At 35.8% G+C, this 17,409-nt stretch overlaps 1 protein-coding gene across 1 annotated transcript in view; it reads right to left on the bottom strand.

The window, feature by feature from the left end:
- Nucleotides 1-554: 554 nt before the first annotated feature.
- SUGT1 (SGT1 homolog, MIS12 kinetochore complex assembly cochaperone) overlaps nt 555-17,409 on the bottom strand; it is a 42,747-nt gene continuing 25,892 nt past the window's right edge. Inside the window, exons 11-13 of the mRNA XM_047868347.1 lie at nt 15,854-15,944; nt 11,073-11,254; nt 555-693 (exon numbers count right to left, since the gene is read on the bottom strand). Coding sequence (XP_047724303.1) covers nt 592-693; nt 11,073-11,254; nt 15,854-15,944 — 375 coding nt within the window. The 3' untranslated portion in view covers nt 555-591. The remainder of the gene's footprint in view (nt 694-11,072; nt 11,255-15,853; nt 15,945-17,409) is intronic.

Below are 17,409 nucleotides of genomic sequence, written 5' to 3'. Positions count from 1 at the left end.
CAGAAATTTGGAAAGTAAGGACCAAAATCTCAGTGTAATTACAAATATTTCGCATATAACCAAACAGGAATTCCCTGTGATAATTTCTCAAAGTTCTCATTAAAAAAACTTAAGAAAAAGGTAAATAAACCAAACAACTTCATAGAAAAATTGTATTTACAACTCCATCCAAAAGCAGTTTTTAAAAGCAAACAATGTAACACTTGAAAAAAATCTATGCTCACCCAAAATTGCCAAGTCTAATAAATATTAACGTAATACTTCATCAAAAATAAGGCAATAACCCAAGATATTCATTAATGATTTCTCCACCTTCCATAACTAGGTAGAACTACTCTATCTAGTAGCAAATGATACTTCATTTCATTTCAGCATGTCTGAAATCCTTAAGGACAAAAGTGATAAAATAGGATCTTCATTCTTCATTAGACTCTTAGAACACTTGAAGGAAAATAATTTCTAAAGCACAAAGAGGTAAAGAGGTAAAACCTTTCAAAAAGATACTCAGTGTTCAAAATTCAAGAATGCAATATTAATACACAATGGGCATTAGGTGAATATATGCAATACAGTGATAGCAAATTATTTTATTTAGTACTTTTTCCATTCCATATCATCAGGAGGATTGATTTCAACTTTCCTTTTACCTACATCAGACCAGTTGGTACTCAAAACTGTACCACCAGACTCCATCTGCAATAAGAAATAAAAATAGATTAATCTCTGGACCATATAATCAAAATAGTATTTTTCTAAAAATGTTCCAAGCATAGAGTTCCAAATATAAGCTGTGTTTGTCTCAATATAAACACAAGATATCACTTTGATTTAATCTTATGCTTTTCAGAGAAGTTAACCATGTTCTCTACAACCTAAGAAGGAAACTCTAAAGTAAGGTAGAAGCCATCATGTTCATACACACGGTCTTATTTCCTTCTGCTAATCAGCACTGAGGCATAATGTGGAAAATCTACCTTCTGATGAAAATACAATTGGCTCCCAAAGAAAATTCTTAATCTCTTTCATTAAAGATAGTAGAGACCAGGCAAAGTAAACTCTTTCGATAGTAGCTGAACAGAACTTTAAGAGACCCTTCTTAAAGCTCTGTGACAATATATACCAGGGAACATGGAATTTTTTTCAAATCACACACAGGTACTTAGTATCAGTATCTCAGTAGAGAACCGGTTATCGATTTACCATCTACAGAATATACCTCCTACTAACAACCCTAGCATATTCATAAATACATTTCAAAAAACTTCTAGACATTTGTTATCTTAATGGAGTAAAAATTCATCGACTTGGATCACAGCAAAAAATGTGAATTATTAAAATCTAAACATTTTTACAAAACCAGTTGTGTTGCTAGCAAATGTATAAAGTTATACAATTACACTGGAACCTTGATATAACCCCATGCCCCACACTCTCTGTCAAGCTCTCTTACATGGGTTCCTTTGCATGGGATATTCTCCATCCCAGCTTTCTTTCTATTCTTTAGTTACTCTCTAAACATGACCTATCACCATTTCTCTGTGGCCTCATTTGACCCTAATCAGGACTCTACCCTTGTAGGATTTGTACTCTGCATGAAAATAGTTACCATTAATATAATACACATCCCACTACTGTTAGAATTTTAAGGATCTGATTTCTTTTATACCTGCTTCCCACCCTTGGTTCCAACTAAAGCTGAGAGCTCCTACAAAGCAAGAAAACTATCTTACCAACACTTATATACTAGATCTAAGCACAATCGTTGAGCACATGGTAGGCTTCAAAAAAAATACTGATACCTATGTTTGTAAATGGTATGTTTGTAAATGGTCTGCATGTGGGAACAGACCTATACTTGAATCAAACTACATGGTGTATAATGCGTATTTCAAGTAATGCCTTCTTTCATTAGGATATAAGTGCTTGTAAACATAAGTTAGCAGCATATGGGAAGAGCCCTGTGCTTATCTCACTAAACTACACTGTGTATAAACTGTTGTTCAAGTAACATCTTCTCTCATTAACACAAACCCACTAACACCCTAAATCCCAATCCTAACCCCTAAACCTAACCCTAAAACCCAAACCCTAAACCTAACTCTAACCCTAAATCAAACCCTCTGGAGAGTTCTCTAAACTTCGGGATATAAGGAACATACTCTCACCCTGCCATAAACCCTAACCTAACCCTACATCTGAGGAAAAAAAAAAAAAAGAGAAAGTAGTGGTATATATACAATGGAGTATTACTAAGCCATAAAAAAAAAAAATGAAATCTTGCCATTAACAATGACACGATGGAGCTAGAGAGTAATATGCTAACTGAAATAAGTCAGAGACAAATACCACGTGATTTCACTCATTATTTGAAATTTAAGAAACAAACCAAAGAGCAAAGGGGAGAAGAAGAAAAAAAAGAGAGAGAGGCAAACCAAGAAAACAGCCCCTTAACTATAGAGAACAAACTAATGGTTACCAGAGGGAGGTGGGTGGGGGCATGTGTTAAACAGGTGGTAAGGATTAAGGAAGGCACTTGTGATGAGTACCAGGTGTTGAACAGAAGTGCTGAATCTATTTTGTAAACCTGAAACTGATATTGCATGTATGGTAACTGAAATTTAAATAAAAACTTAAAAAAATAAATAAATACAAACTTTATTATTATTTTTTTTTATTTTTGAGACAGAGACAGAGCATGAATGGGGGGAGGGTCAGAGAGAGAGGGAGACACAGAATCGGAAGCAGGCTCCAGGCTCTGAGCTGTCAGCACAGAGCCCGACGTGGGGCTCGAACTCGTGAACCACGAGATCATGACCTGAGCCGAAGTCGGACACCTAACTGACTGAGTTATCCAGGCGCCCCGTTAAATACAAACTTTAAAAAGAAACAAACTACTCCTAAAAAGACTACAGAAAGATTTAATTTGAAATTTGATATTTACTCAAGACATCTGTTTCCCCAATTTAGCATTTCCCTCTGAGTATTTTATACATGTTGGTCTTTTTGTCCCAATTAGACTGGGAGATCAGAGTCTATTTTGTTTTCCCATAGCACGTGGTATGTTCTAGGTCAATGCTGACAAAGGGTGGCTTGTTTTATGGGTGTAGATGGTTCAATTACTACTAGCAAAGCCTCTGTATGAAAATGGATGCAGATTCTATAATCTTTGAAATTTTACACACTATTCTGTCCAGCACACTCTTAAAAAAGTCAATGTTGAAACTGACTTCTCTTCCTGGGGACACAGGGTAGATGTACTTTAGCCAACTCTTCCCATAAAGTACTATTAAAAATCTCTGACATTATACATATGTAAACAGACATAAGAAAACTCTAAAAGATGAAGGGAAGTAAACAAATCAGCTAGGGACCTTGGGAGCCAGGGAACAACATAATATGGTGGTGAGTCTCTGGGTTTTCTTTTTTGTCTCATGTCTTACAGTTGCTGCTGAAGAAGCTGGAAACACTAAGAGGCACAAATAAAGCTCCAACAAAAACCTGATTTCTCTAGCAAAAAAATTAGACAAAAAGACCACTTAGGAAGACAGAAAAGTTTTAGACTATAATCACTCCACTGCAGCTAAACACCACAGATAAAAACTATGGTTCCATTCCCACCCAAGGCCAGCAAAGGCTGAGTGGGAAGCCTAGACTTCCATCCATGCTGGGCTACCATGAACCCACCTCCTCTGCCACCTGTGGTGGCAGTGAAAATCACATAGATATAATATCTATCCCATTGCCAACAGTAACAAGGGGATGCCTGAGATGTATAAGGAGGCTGATTAGGGTATCTGGATTTCTACTTCCATCTAGCAATAATGAAGGGATGCCCTCCCTTCCTCTGCCAGAGCGGATGGGCAAGAAAGCCAACTGAGATGGGGGTGAAATAAGATCCGGTTGCACAGCAGAACATGAAAATGTCCAGGTTTCAAATGAAAATCACTTGTTGTTGGTAAAAAAAAACACCAAGAACCAGGAAACTTTCATACTTTTTTTTTTTTAAAGGCAATCAATAGATGCTAATGTTGAGATGACAGAAATGTTAAAATTATCTGATAAAGATTTTAAAGTAGTCATAGTAAAAATGCTTTAACTTAGAATTATGAAGTTACTTGAAAAAAATAAATAGAAAAACTCAGCCAAGAAAAAAAGACACAAAAAAGTCAAACGGAAAGTTTTAGAATTAAAACTACAATTGAAATAAAAGGTAAGCAGATAGGCTAAAGAATAGAAGGGACAGAGAAAAGAATCAGTGATCTTGAAACCAGGACAATACAGATCACTTAATCTGCACAACAAAGAGAGAAAAGAGATAAAATGAAGATAGTCCCAGGGATGTGCGAAAATTGTAACAAAGTATTTAACATTTATATCATCAGGTTCCAGGAAGGAGACAAAGGAGGCAGAACTGAAAAATTACTCAACAAAATAATGGCCGAAAATTTCCCAAATTTGTCAAGACACCTAAACCTACAGATTCAACAAACCCCAATCAGCATAAACCCAAAGAAATCCTTGCTGACAGAAAATCTGTCATGAGCAGATCTAAAAGAATGATTAAAGAAAGTTCTCTAAAGTAAGAAAGAACAAATGACAGAATCTTAAAACATTACAAATGAAAAAAGGTAACAATATAGGTAAATATAATAGAATTTGTTTTTTCTCTTGAGCTTTCTAAACTACATTTGATGGTTAAGTGAAAATATAACACTGTATGATGTGGTTCTAAATGTACGTAGAGGAAATATTTGTGAAAATTATAATTGAGAAAGGGTAAAGAACATAGAGGGAGGTCTGGTTTCTATACTTCACTCAAACTGACAAGAAAAATGACACCAGTAAACTATGATAAGCTATGTATAATATGGCTACTGTAATATCCAGAGCTACCACTAAAAATGCTATACAAATAAGACACACTAAAAAATATACATAAATCAGAATGAAATTAAAAAATAATCAAAAGTACTCACAGGAAGATAGGAAAAACAAAATTAAAATACAGAACAAAAATAAAATGGTACACTTAAACTCCTAACATATCAAAAATTAAATGTAAATGATCTAAATACATCAATTAAAAGACAGTGACTGACAGAAGAGATTAAAAAACATAATCCAACCATTTGCTGTCTCCAAGAAATTCCCTTTAAAATAGTAGGAATCAATCAATTTAAACATGATATATAGATAGGTTGGAAATAAAAGAACAGAACAAGATATGTCATGCAAACAATCAAAAAAACAGAAGAATTGACTATATTAATATCAAAGAAAATTACCAGAGCTAAAGAATGACATATACATATGTTAAAAAAAGCCAATCCACCATGAAGATACAGCAATCCTAAATGCATATGCACCAAACAGAGCTGCAAAATATGTGAAGCAAAAATTGACAGTACAATAAGACAAAATCAGCAAGGATACAGATTTCACAAGAATATCAAGATAAACCAAAAATTAAAAGATCCAAAAAACTGATGGAATTGATCCATGAATTCAGCAAAGTTTCAGGAAATAAAATCAACGCACAGAAATCGGTTGCATTCCTATACACCAACAATAAAGCAACAGAAAGAGATATCAAGGAATTGATCCCATTTACAGTTGCACCAAAAACCATAAAATACCTAGGAATAAATCTAACCAAAGAGGTGAAAAATCTATATACTGAAAACTATAGAAAGCTTATGAAAGAAATTGAAGAAAACACAAAAAAATGGAAAAAGATTCCATGCTCCTGGAAATGAAAAATATTGTTAAAATGTCGATGCTCCCCAAAGCAATCTACATAGTCAATGCAATCCCTATCAAAGTAACACCAGCATTCTTCACAGAGCTAGAACAAACAATCCTAAAACATGTATGGAACCAGAAAAGACCCCGAATAGCCAAAGCAATCTTGAAAAAGAAAACCAAAGCTGGAGGCATCACAATCCTGGACTTTAAGATGTATTAGAAAGCTGTAATCATCAAGACAGTATGGTACTGGCGCAAGAACAGACACTCAGACCAATGGAACAGAATAGAGAACCCAGACACAGACCCACAAACGTATGACCAACTCATCTTTGACAAAGCAGGAAAGAATATCCAATGGAATAAAGATAGTCTCTTCACTAAGTGGTGCTGGGAAAACTGGACAGCGACATGCAGAAGAATGAACACAGACCACTTTCTTACACCATACACAAAAATAAACTCAAAATGGATGAAAGACCTCAACGTAAGACAGGAAGCCATCAAAATCCTCGAGGAGAAAGCAGGCAAAAACCTCTTTGACCTTGGCCACAGCAATTTCTTACTCAACACATCTCTGGAGGCAAGGGAAACAAAAGCAAAAATGAACTACTGGGACCTATCAAAATAAAAACCTTCTTTCTGCACAGCAAAGGAAACAACCAGCAAAACTAAAAGGCAACTGACAGAATGGGAGAAGATACTTGCAAATGACATGCCAGATAAAGGGTTAATATACAAAATCTATAAAGAACTTATCAAACTCAACACCCAAAAAACAAATAATCCAGTGAAGAAATGGACAAAAGACATGAATAGACACTTCTCCAAAGACGACATCCAGATGGCCAACCAACACATGAAAAAATGCTCACCATCACTCATCACCAGGGAAATACAAATCAAAACCACAATGAGACACCACCTCACACCTGTCAGAATGGCTAACATTAACAACTCAGGCAACAACAGATGTTGGCGAGGATGTGGAGAAAGAGGATCTTTTTTGCACTGTTGGTGGCAATGCAAGCTGGTGCAGCCACTCTGGAAAACAGTATGGAGGTTCCTCAAAAAACTAAAAATAGTGGGGCGCTTGGGTGGCTCAGTCGGTTAAGCGGCCGACTTCAGCTCAGGTCATGATCTCGCAGTCCGTGAGTTCGAGCCCCACGTCGAGCTCTGTGCTGACAGCTCAGAGCCTGGAGCCTGTTTCAGATTCTGTGTCTCCCTCTCTCTGACCCTCCCCCGTTCATGCTCTGTCTCTCTCTGTCTCAAAAATAAATAAACGTTAAAAAAAAAACTAAAAACTAAAAATAGAACTACCCTATGATCCAGCAATTGCACTACTAGGCATTTCTCCACGGCATACAGGTGTGCTGTTTCAAAGGGACACATGAACCCCCATGTTTATAGCAGCACTATCAACAACAGCCAAAGTATGGAAAGAGCCCAAATGTCCATTGATGGATGAATGGATAAAGAAGATGTGGTATATACATACAATGGAGTATTACTTGGCAATCAAAAAGAATGAAATCTTGCCATTTGCAGCTACGTAGATGGAACTGGAGGGTATTATACTAAGTGAAATTAGAGAAACACAAAAATCATGACTTCACTCATATAAGGACCTTAAGAGACAAAACAGATGAACATAAGGGAAGGGAAACAAAACTAATATAAAAACAGGGAGGGGGACAAAACATAAGTGACTCATAAATATGGCGAACAAACTGAGGGTTACTGGAGGGGTTGTGGGAGAGGGGATGGGCTAAATGGGTAAGGGGCACTAAGGAATCTACTCCTGAAATCATTGTTGCACTATATGCTAACTAATTTGGATGTAAGTTTTAAAAAAAAAAATTAAAAAATAGAAAAAATAAAAATAAAAGATAAAATTGATACTTCTACAACACTCCTCCCAACAACAAAATATACCTTCTTTTCAAGTGAAACATACACTTGAAATAGACTGAACACTGGGCAATAAAACAAAGAATGTAAATCATAAAGTACATGGTCTCAAATCACGATGGAATAAAATTAGAAACCAGTAATAATATGATAACATGGAAATCTCCAAACACTTGGAAACTGAACAACATACTTCTAAACAAACCATGTGATGATGTCTCAAATGAAATCAAAATACATATAAAACTGAATGAAAATATAACATTAGAATTTGTGAGAGAGCTAAATCCCTAAGAAGGAAGTTTACAGCATAAACACACACAAAAGAAAACACAGTATCAAATCAGTAATCTAAACTCACATCTGAACAACCTAAAAAAAATAGCAAAATAAACCCAAAGCAAGCAGATAGGAGAAAATAGCAGAAATGAATGAAATTTATAATAAAAAGTTGAAAAAAAATGAAGTAAACAAAGAGTTGATTCTTTGAAAAAAATTCACTAACATTGACAAACCTCTACATCAAGACTGGGGGGAAAAAAAAAGACAAAATGCCATCACAGGAATGAAATGGAGTATCACTAAAGACTCCGCACATATCACTACAGCTTAGATAAAACAGAATAAATGCTCAAAAACACAAACTGCCACAAGACACTCAATATGAAATAGATAATCTGAACAGTCCTATTAACTATTAAATTTGTAATTTAAAATCACACCAAAAGAAGAAATGCGCAGGCCTACATGGTTTCACTAAAGAAAAAATTAACACCAATTCTACACAATCTCTTCTAAAACACCGAAGAGGATAGAGCACTTTCTAATTCATTTATGAAGTTGGTATTACACTGATACCAAAACCAGACAAAGGCAGTATAAAAAAAGAATACTACAGACCAATATCCCTCATGATACAGATACAAAAATCCTTAACAAGGTATCTGAAAATAGAATTGAACAACACATAAAAGGAATTACACACTATGACCAGGTGAGGCTTATCCAAAGCATGCAAGGCTGGTTCTAGTTGAAATCAGTCACATTAATCATACAAAATCACCACTGTTAACAGGTTAAAGAAGAAAAATTACATAATCATATTGATCACTGCAGAAAAAAAGCATTCAAATTCAAAAAGCCAACAGCCAACAGCTGTGCAGTGTTGGTGGTATAGTGGTGAGCCTAACTGCTACCTTCCAAAAAGTCAACAGCCACTCACGATAAAAATCTCACACAAGGAATAGAGAACTTTTAACCTGATATAGCATCTACAAAAAACCTACTGCTAACCTACTTAATGGTGAAGGAATGAATGGTTTTCCCTTAAGCTGGGGAACAAAGCATAAATATCCACTCTCACCACTCTTACTCAACACAGTGCCGCAAATTCTAGCCACTGCAATATGGAGAGAAAAGGAGAGAAAAGCCACAAATATCAGGAGGGGAAAAAAAAGTCCCCATTTGAAAATATGACTGTCTACCTAGAAAACTGCAAGCAATTTACCAAAAAATCTCCCAGAATAAGTGAGTTCAACAAGGTCAGAATATAAGATAAACCAAAAAAAAAAAAACCAAACAAACCTGTATTTCTAAATACTAGCACATGGACACCAAAGTTAAATCTACAATACCATTTACAATCACTCAAAACAAGAATTAAATATTTAGGTATATCTTGCAAAACATGTACAGGATGTGCTGAAAACTGCACAATACTGATGAAGAAATCAAAGATTGGACTGGAAAATTCAACAGAGTAAAAATGTCAATCTCTCCAAATTTATATACTGTTCAACAGGATTTTTTGGTACCTACAGACAAAACATTCTAAAGCTTATGTGGAAACACAAAGGAACTAGAATATCTAAAACAATTTTGAAAATGAAGAATAAAGTAGAAGGAATGACTTCCTGGTTTCAAAAGTTACATAGCTAAAATAATCAAGACTAGTATTAACAGAGGGATAGACATGCAGATCAATGAAATAATTCAGAAATAAACTGAGACAAATATGCTCAACTGATTTTCGAGCAACACAAAAACAGTTCAAGGGAAGAAAGACAGCTTTTTCAACAAGCAGTCTAGAGCAACTGAACACACATAGGCCAAAAACAACCCCCCCCCCCCAAAAACCTCAACCTACATCTCTGCTTTATATAAAAATTACCTCAAAATAGATCATGGACTTCAATGTAATAAGTGAAAGTATAAAAGTTTTATTGAAAGGGAAAACACAGCAGAAATCTTTCAGATCTAGAACCAGGCAAAGAGTTCTTACACTTGATACTAAAAGCATGATCCATAAAAGAAAAAACTGATAAACTGGATTTCATCGAAATGAAATACTTTAGCTCTGCAAAAGACCATCAAGAAAATAAGAAGACAAACTACAGGCTGAGAGAAAATATTTGCAAACTATGTATCTCCCAAAGACTTGCCAAATTAGTAGTGGTACAGTTTAAAGAGGGGAAGGGGTGGAAGGAAGTGGGTATGGCTATAAAATGACACGAACAAAGGAATCCTATGGCAGTGGAAATGTTCTCTGTCCTAACTATCAATAACATGGTTGTGATACTGTACTGTAGTTTTACAAGGAGATTCCACTAGGGATAACTATGTAAAGGATACAAGGGACTTCTCTATATTATTTCTTATAACTGCATATGAATCCACAATTATCTCAAAGTAAGAAATTTAATTAAAAGAAAACCTTTTTAAGTCAACAGTGAAAAGTTGAATCATGACAAGTTATGACATAGTAACTTATGTGGAATATCTGAGTTTCTAAGACATTAACTAAATGCTAATTTGAATATCCCTTGAAAGAAGAGTGACATTTCCAAAGCTACTGGTAAAAGTCAAAGGATTACATCTTCAAGCAAAATAATCAATACAGTTCTACAGTGAGGACTTGTCATTAAAATTCCAAAACTTGAGGCCTAATTAGGTGGCATCTGTTGTCTGGCAAAGGCCTAAATTTTCTTATTCAATAGACAAAATTATTAACAAACCAATGAATAATTAACATGCACCTTCTACTTGCCAAACACTGTTCTGGAAGTTTCCCCTCTATGTTCTTCATCTCTGACACTGAGGCTATACATGGTTCTAACGGAAGCGCCTTCAGCTACCGTGATAAATCCAACTACCATAATTAGAGTATTTCTTAAGCTTTCCAAGTTCTAACTTAATAACTAAAACATATTTATTTGGAATAAACCACTTACTTCTCAACTACCCCACAAGTTTCCAACTTCCTCAATAATTAGTCTAAGTTTAGAGCGGGAAGAAATGTTCAGATGAAGCCTATTCAAAACCACAGTACATGCAATTTTGTTTAAAATTGCCTAATTTCTTTTAAATTTTCTGAAATTTACTACTAAAGTATGCTTTTTTCAAGCGTATGTTCTTACAAATGATTTGTTCATGGCACGTTTCACTTCATCAGAACCATCTGAATAGATCTGCTGAAATAATTTGTTTAAAGCTGCATCTCCCTCCAACTTCTCATTTTTTTCTTCTTCTTTGATCTCACCGACCAATTTATCCCAATTTCTTGTATAATGAGATGATGATGGATATAAGTTCTTTACATCTATAGAGTAAAAAAGATAGAAGTGATTAATCAACACGTGATGACTATGTCAAAAATATGTAAACTTTGTGACCGTGGTATAAAGAACATTGTAACAGTTTATAGTTCACTGAATTTCATATTTGTAACAAATGTCTTTTTGGATAAAGTTTATTAATTTTGAGGGGGGGGAGAGACAGTGTTTTATTTATCTATCTATTTATTTATGAGAGGCCTGGGGAGGGGCACAGAGAGCAAGAGAGACAGAATCCCAAGCAGGATTGTCACGCTGTCACGCTGTCACGCTGTCAGCATCGAGCCTGACGTGGGCTCTATCTCACAAAATGTGAGATCATGATCTGAGCTGAAATCAAGAATCAAGACACTTAACTAAGCCACCCAGGCACCCCTCTAATAAATATCTTTCTGATATATACATCAACAATCAGACTTACACTTATCAAAACTGAATCAGTTAGTATAATGTAAAATCTGGGAATTTTTTTTTGAGCAAAATAAAGTGTACATTTTTGGTACATTATCCAAGATTAGATTAAAAACAGACTCTTTGTGTTAATAATGGGGGGGACTGGGTGAGAAGTGTACTGGAACTTTTATATTTATAGAAAAGTTGCAAAAATAGTACAAATAATAAAAGATAATAAATAATAATAGTGTTTGTATTTATTTTTTTATTATGAAATTTATTGTCAAATTGGTTTCCATACAACACCCACTGCTCATCCCAACAGGTGCCCTCCTCAATGCCCATCACCCACTTTCCCCTCCCTCCCATCCCCCTAAATAGTGTTTTTTAAAATGATGCTTAAGAAATTTCTCTTATAAATAAGATTTTAATAAATGTTAAAAATGTGGCTTTTCCTTGGGGTGCTTGGATGGCTCAGTTGGTTAAGCATCTGACTCTTGATTTTGGCTGAAATCATAATTTCATGGTTTCATGAGTTTGAGCCCTGTGTCAGGATCCGCACACTGATCATGCAGAACCTGTTTGGGATTCTGTCTCTCTCTCTCTCTCTCTCTCTCTCTCTCTCTCTCTCTGCCCTTCACCTGCTCATGTGCTCTCTCAAAACAAATAAACTTTAAATAAAAAATGTGGCTTAGTTTTTCTGAGGTACTCCTGTATCTTTCAAAGTATAAACTGAAAATATAAGTAATTATCCATACAATTAGACAGTGAGTTAAGACTCCATCCTCTCCCCACGTTAAAATATTTGATTACTTTGATAGGAAATAATAATTCTTCTTAAATGATGAAAAATACACCAGGCAATAATCCAGAGCTCAATGTCCACTAACACACACATAGAAAACATTAGTATCTGTAGGGCACGTTGAAGTTAATGGAAGCTGCTTGCAGCCAGACAGGCTACTGACTAGCCCAGGGGCTCAGGGCACTGCCAAGACTACCCTAAAGACTAATGGAATCAAGAGCCCCCCCCCCCCCATCCACCCCACCCCCACACAAATAATTAAAAACTAATCTACATAGTAGCTATGAGAGCAGTGCTGTTTACTCTCCAATGGAAATACAATGCAGGCACAAATGTGAGCCACATACATAATTTAAAAATTTCTAGTAGCCACATTACTAAAAAGAATCAGATGAAATTCATTTTAATATTTAACCTAATATATTCAAAACTGTATCAACCTCAACACAAAATCAATATAAATATATTAAGATATGTTGTAATTTTCCTTTCATAAGATCTTCAAAATCTGTATTTTATACTTCCAGCACAACTCAATCCAGACTAGTCATTTCGAATGCTCAGTACGTACAATGGTGACTATACTGGAAAGTGTAGCTACAAAGCTTTAAAAAACACCCGATTCAAAGTTTCTCTATTAATATATTACGACACACTAAAAAAAACTATACAGGGGTGCCTGGGTGGCGCAGTTGGTTAAGGGTCCGACATGATCTCACGGCTTATGAGTTCGAGCCCTAGGTCAGGCTCTGTGCTGACAGCTCAGAGCCTGGAGCCTGCTTCAGATTCTGTGTCCCTCCCTGGCTCTGCCCCTCCCTCGCTCATGCGCTCTCTCAAAAATAAACGTTAAAAAATATATATATGTATTTATTATTTATTATAAATATATTAGGACACACTGAATGTCCCTCTTCCTCTACTGCCTCTCTATCTCCCGTTCCTCAAAATAGTTCAGAAATGAGAAACCACTAACTGTTCATTTTGTTGTTCCATCCTTTCCCTTCGCCTATAAACCAACTTTCTCCCTATCTATCTCCCAGCAAACCTAACCAAACCATAATACCTCACACAGTTTTATTTAGGTTAAGCATATGGTTTTCCAATCTACTCTTCCTCTACCAGTAATCCCCTCTTGATCTATGTACATTTTCACTAGTAGCCAAAGAAAACAAACAAACAAAACAATGCAGGTTACAGTAAATTAAGAGCCTAAAAAAACATGGGTTTAATTAATCCTGATGCTGACTCCCCAGAGAATGAAAACACAGATTCTAACTTCCACTTTACACACAAGAAAACTGGCTCAAACGTGTTAAGCAACTTGCCCTTATCTGCAGTCTCCAGCTTGCAGGACACAGGAATCTGACAAGCATATTAATTCCTTACAAAAATATACCAGGACAGGAGGAATAACATCTGAAATATCCAAGGCACTGTGTTTAGAAAACCTCTGCAACTGTAACACTAAAAATCTTTAGATTTAATCTCAGAAAAATTTTAACACCTGTAGATGAAAGATAAACTACTGAGGGATGGTAACCTAACTTCCCTGCTCATTCATTATAATATCAAACAATTGCAAAGATACTCATGTCAGCAGATTTTCCACTGTTAGAAGATGCAGGAACAACCAGTATCACATACAGAGTTTATGTAAGAACCAGACCCACATCCTGAAGACCAGGGTTTAGTCCTCGACAATGAAAATTGCCAGGTGATCTTAAGCAATCTGCTTCTTCTCTGAGCCTATAAAACAGGGCTGCCTAATTCAGAGGGCTGTTGTTAGAATTCAGTGATATACGACATTTAAAGTGTTTCTTTAAAAAAAATACTTGAACTATATATATAAACCTCAGCCCCCAAATCCCAGAGAGTCAGCCCCAAAAGAACTACATAGCATCTTTCCTATGTCTTTCAAATAAAGTGTGAAAGCAGAAGTTTAAGAGCTTAAATACCAACTTCAAATACTTCAATATAAAAACTATCTGTTGATGTCAATTTCCTGGTTTTGCTAATTACACTATAGACTAGTTATGATGCTCTCATGCAGGGAAGCCAGGTGAAGGGCACATGAAAACTCTTAGTATTTCTGCAACTTTCAAAATAAAACTAAAATAAATGATCTATTGGCTAACTCAGGGTTTTCTAAAAGGTGCCACAAGGAAATGTGTTTTCTGTCACAGAAGAAGGCAGTGAAAAATCTAAAAGTGGCTGAAACACAATGTTAGCTCATTTTGGTCATCAAATTGGAACATTAATCAAAAAGAAATTTTTCTCCTCCCATTAATGAGGCCAATGCTGTAAAATACACTCTTAGACTGTAGTTCTAGGAGTGTCTAGCATATTAAATATTCCATTAGAAAAATACCTGTCTACTGCATATACTTAAAACTGACCCAATGTAATATATATATAATGGAGTATTACTCAGCAATCAAAAAGAATGAAATCTTGCCATTTGCAACTACATGGATAGAACTAGAGGGTATTACGCTAAGTGAAATTAGTCAGAGAGATAAATATATGACTTCGCTCATATGAGGACTTTAAGACACAGAACAGATGAACACAAGGGAAGGGAAGCAAAAATAATATAAACAGGGAGGGGGACAAAACATAAAAGACTCTTAAATATGGAGAACAAACAGAGGGTTACTGGAGGGGTTGTGGGAGGGGGGATGGGCTAAATGGGTAAATCACTGTTGCACTATATGCTAACTAACTTGGATGTAAATTTAAAAAATTAAATTACATTAAAAAAATTTTTTAAAAATAGAAAAAAAAAAATTGACCCAATATAAAGTAGCCTGTCCCTTAAAGGGTTAAAAACAATCGACCCTAGTTTTCTACTCTTCTCCTGGGCTTTTCTGTCTTCATGACCTATTTATGAGCACTTGTACTAAAAGAGCAATATAGTGAAATGGGTTAGATACTTTACACTGTCAAGCCCTGAAATTCCAGGAAATTAGAGTTGACAATATATTCTATATTATTCTATAAGAAGAAAGAGAAAGAAAAGAAATAAAAGGGAAAGGGAAGAAGAGAGACTACTTCAGGAGAATAAACCACTAATTCACTTGCAACCCAAAAAGAAGTAATAGGAAAGGGCAACACACAAAAACAACCCCCAAATGATATCCTACATTAACTTGGTAAACAATAAATCCCAACTCCCTCAGGGTTTTTGTCCCCATTCATTTGTATTGAGTTTAAGAAGTTAGAACCTTCACATGAAAAGCTAGTTTGTATTCATTACAGAGCAATCTTCTTACACTCATTGTATTTTACCTTGGGAACATAAATAATGTAGGCAGAAAGTCCATTACTATTTAACTTCAACTATATAACACAATATGAATTTAAAGCTCATCAAGGTCAGAAAACAAACCTGCTACAAACTGTTTTGGAGTAGGCACATTTCCTTGCCCCTCTAGTTTTTCCCATCTCACAGCTTCTGTCTTTTTCATTTTAATTTCAATCTGGAAGAAAACACCAAACAAAATTTATTATTCAATGTAAAATATACAAAACATTAAAAAAATGCAATTTCCTCAAGTCATAAACTTTTATAAGAATTAATAGAACCCTTGAGATCATTTCCTTAAATTATTCAAGGTTAAATTTCAAGAACTTGGAAACATTTATTTTTCTACTTAAAAGCCACCCTTCAAAAACAACATACATACACACTATAAGCTACAATTAAGAAGAGTCTTGGGGCACCTAGGTGGCTCAGTCGGTAAAGATCTGACTTCAGCTCATGTCATGATCTCATTGTTCATAAGTTCAAGCCCTGCATAGGGCTCCACACTGGCGGTGCAGAGCCTGCTTGGGATTCTCACTCTCTCCTCTCTCTGCCCTCCCTGATTCATGCTTTCTCTTTCAAAAATAAATACGTAAACTTAAAAAAAAAAAGTCTTGAAATCCATGTTTTTTTCTTCCAATGCAGTGTTCTCAACCAGAGGTGATTCTGCCTCCCAGTGGAATTTGGCAATGTTTATGGATATTGTTGGTCATCACACCCGTGGTGGGGGTTAGGGATGCATAAAGGGCAACCTTCCCAAAACAAAGATTTATACAGCCCCAAATGTCAACAGTGCCCCCCTTTGAGAAACCCTGTTCTAATAGAATCACTACATTTGCGTGCACATTAACCTGTTTGAGAGTGGAGAACACTACCATTATATAAACATATTACAACTGGGGCACCCGGGTGGCTCAGCTGGTTGAGCATTTAACTCTTGATTTCAGCTTGCATTGTGATCTCATGGTTTGTGGGATCAAGCCTCACATCGGGCTCTGCACTAACAGCACAGAGCCTGCTGGGGATTTTTTCTCCCTCGCTTTCTGTCCGTTCCCTGTTCACATGTGCGCACACACCCTCTCAAAATAAACATACATTAAAAAATACAACTAATGCTACCATTTTCATAATCATTCACTAATTATTAAACATACAATATGAAGAAGCTGTAATTTTCACAGATGTGGTAGATTTTTTTAAATAGTAAAAACAAGTTCCTGACCATCTTGAAGTATGTGAGATATAAGATACTACAATAAAGTTGACCATGAGGCAAATAAATGTTCTAATAGCTCAGCAGAGATCACACCTGGGTGTAAAAACAAAGAGTTTTAGCACACCTTGCAGAGCTTTGAGGGGTAGGAGCATTTACAATGGTGGAAAGAGGAGTTCTCTGGAGACAAAAGGAACAGCCTAAAACGAGCCCTGAGGTCTGAAAGGACACAAAGCATCAGGGAGTATGGACAAGACCAATTTGCCACCAAGTCCAAGATTTATGTTAGAACAGTAAAAAACTACAGATGGAAAAGGTGTAAGGCAAATTATGAAGAGCTTATGAATGCTAGACTAGCTTCACTTATTAAAATGAAATTTACTGGGGCGCCTGGGTGGCTCAGTCGGCTGAGCGTCCGACTTCGGCT

The sequence above is a fragment of the Prionailurus viverrinus genome, chromosome A1 (genome assembly GCF_022837055.1).
Source record: "Prionailurus viverrinus isolate Anna chromosome A1, UM_Priviv_1.0, whole genome shotgun sequence".
Classification (NCBI taxonomy): domain Eukaryota; kingdom Metazoa; phylum Chordata; class Mammalia; order Carnivora; family Felidae; genus Prionailurus; species Prionailurus viverrinus.
This window is presented reverse-complemented; position numbering and strand designations above follow the sequence as displayed.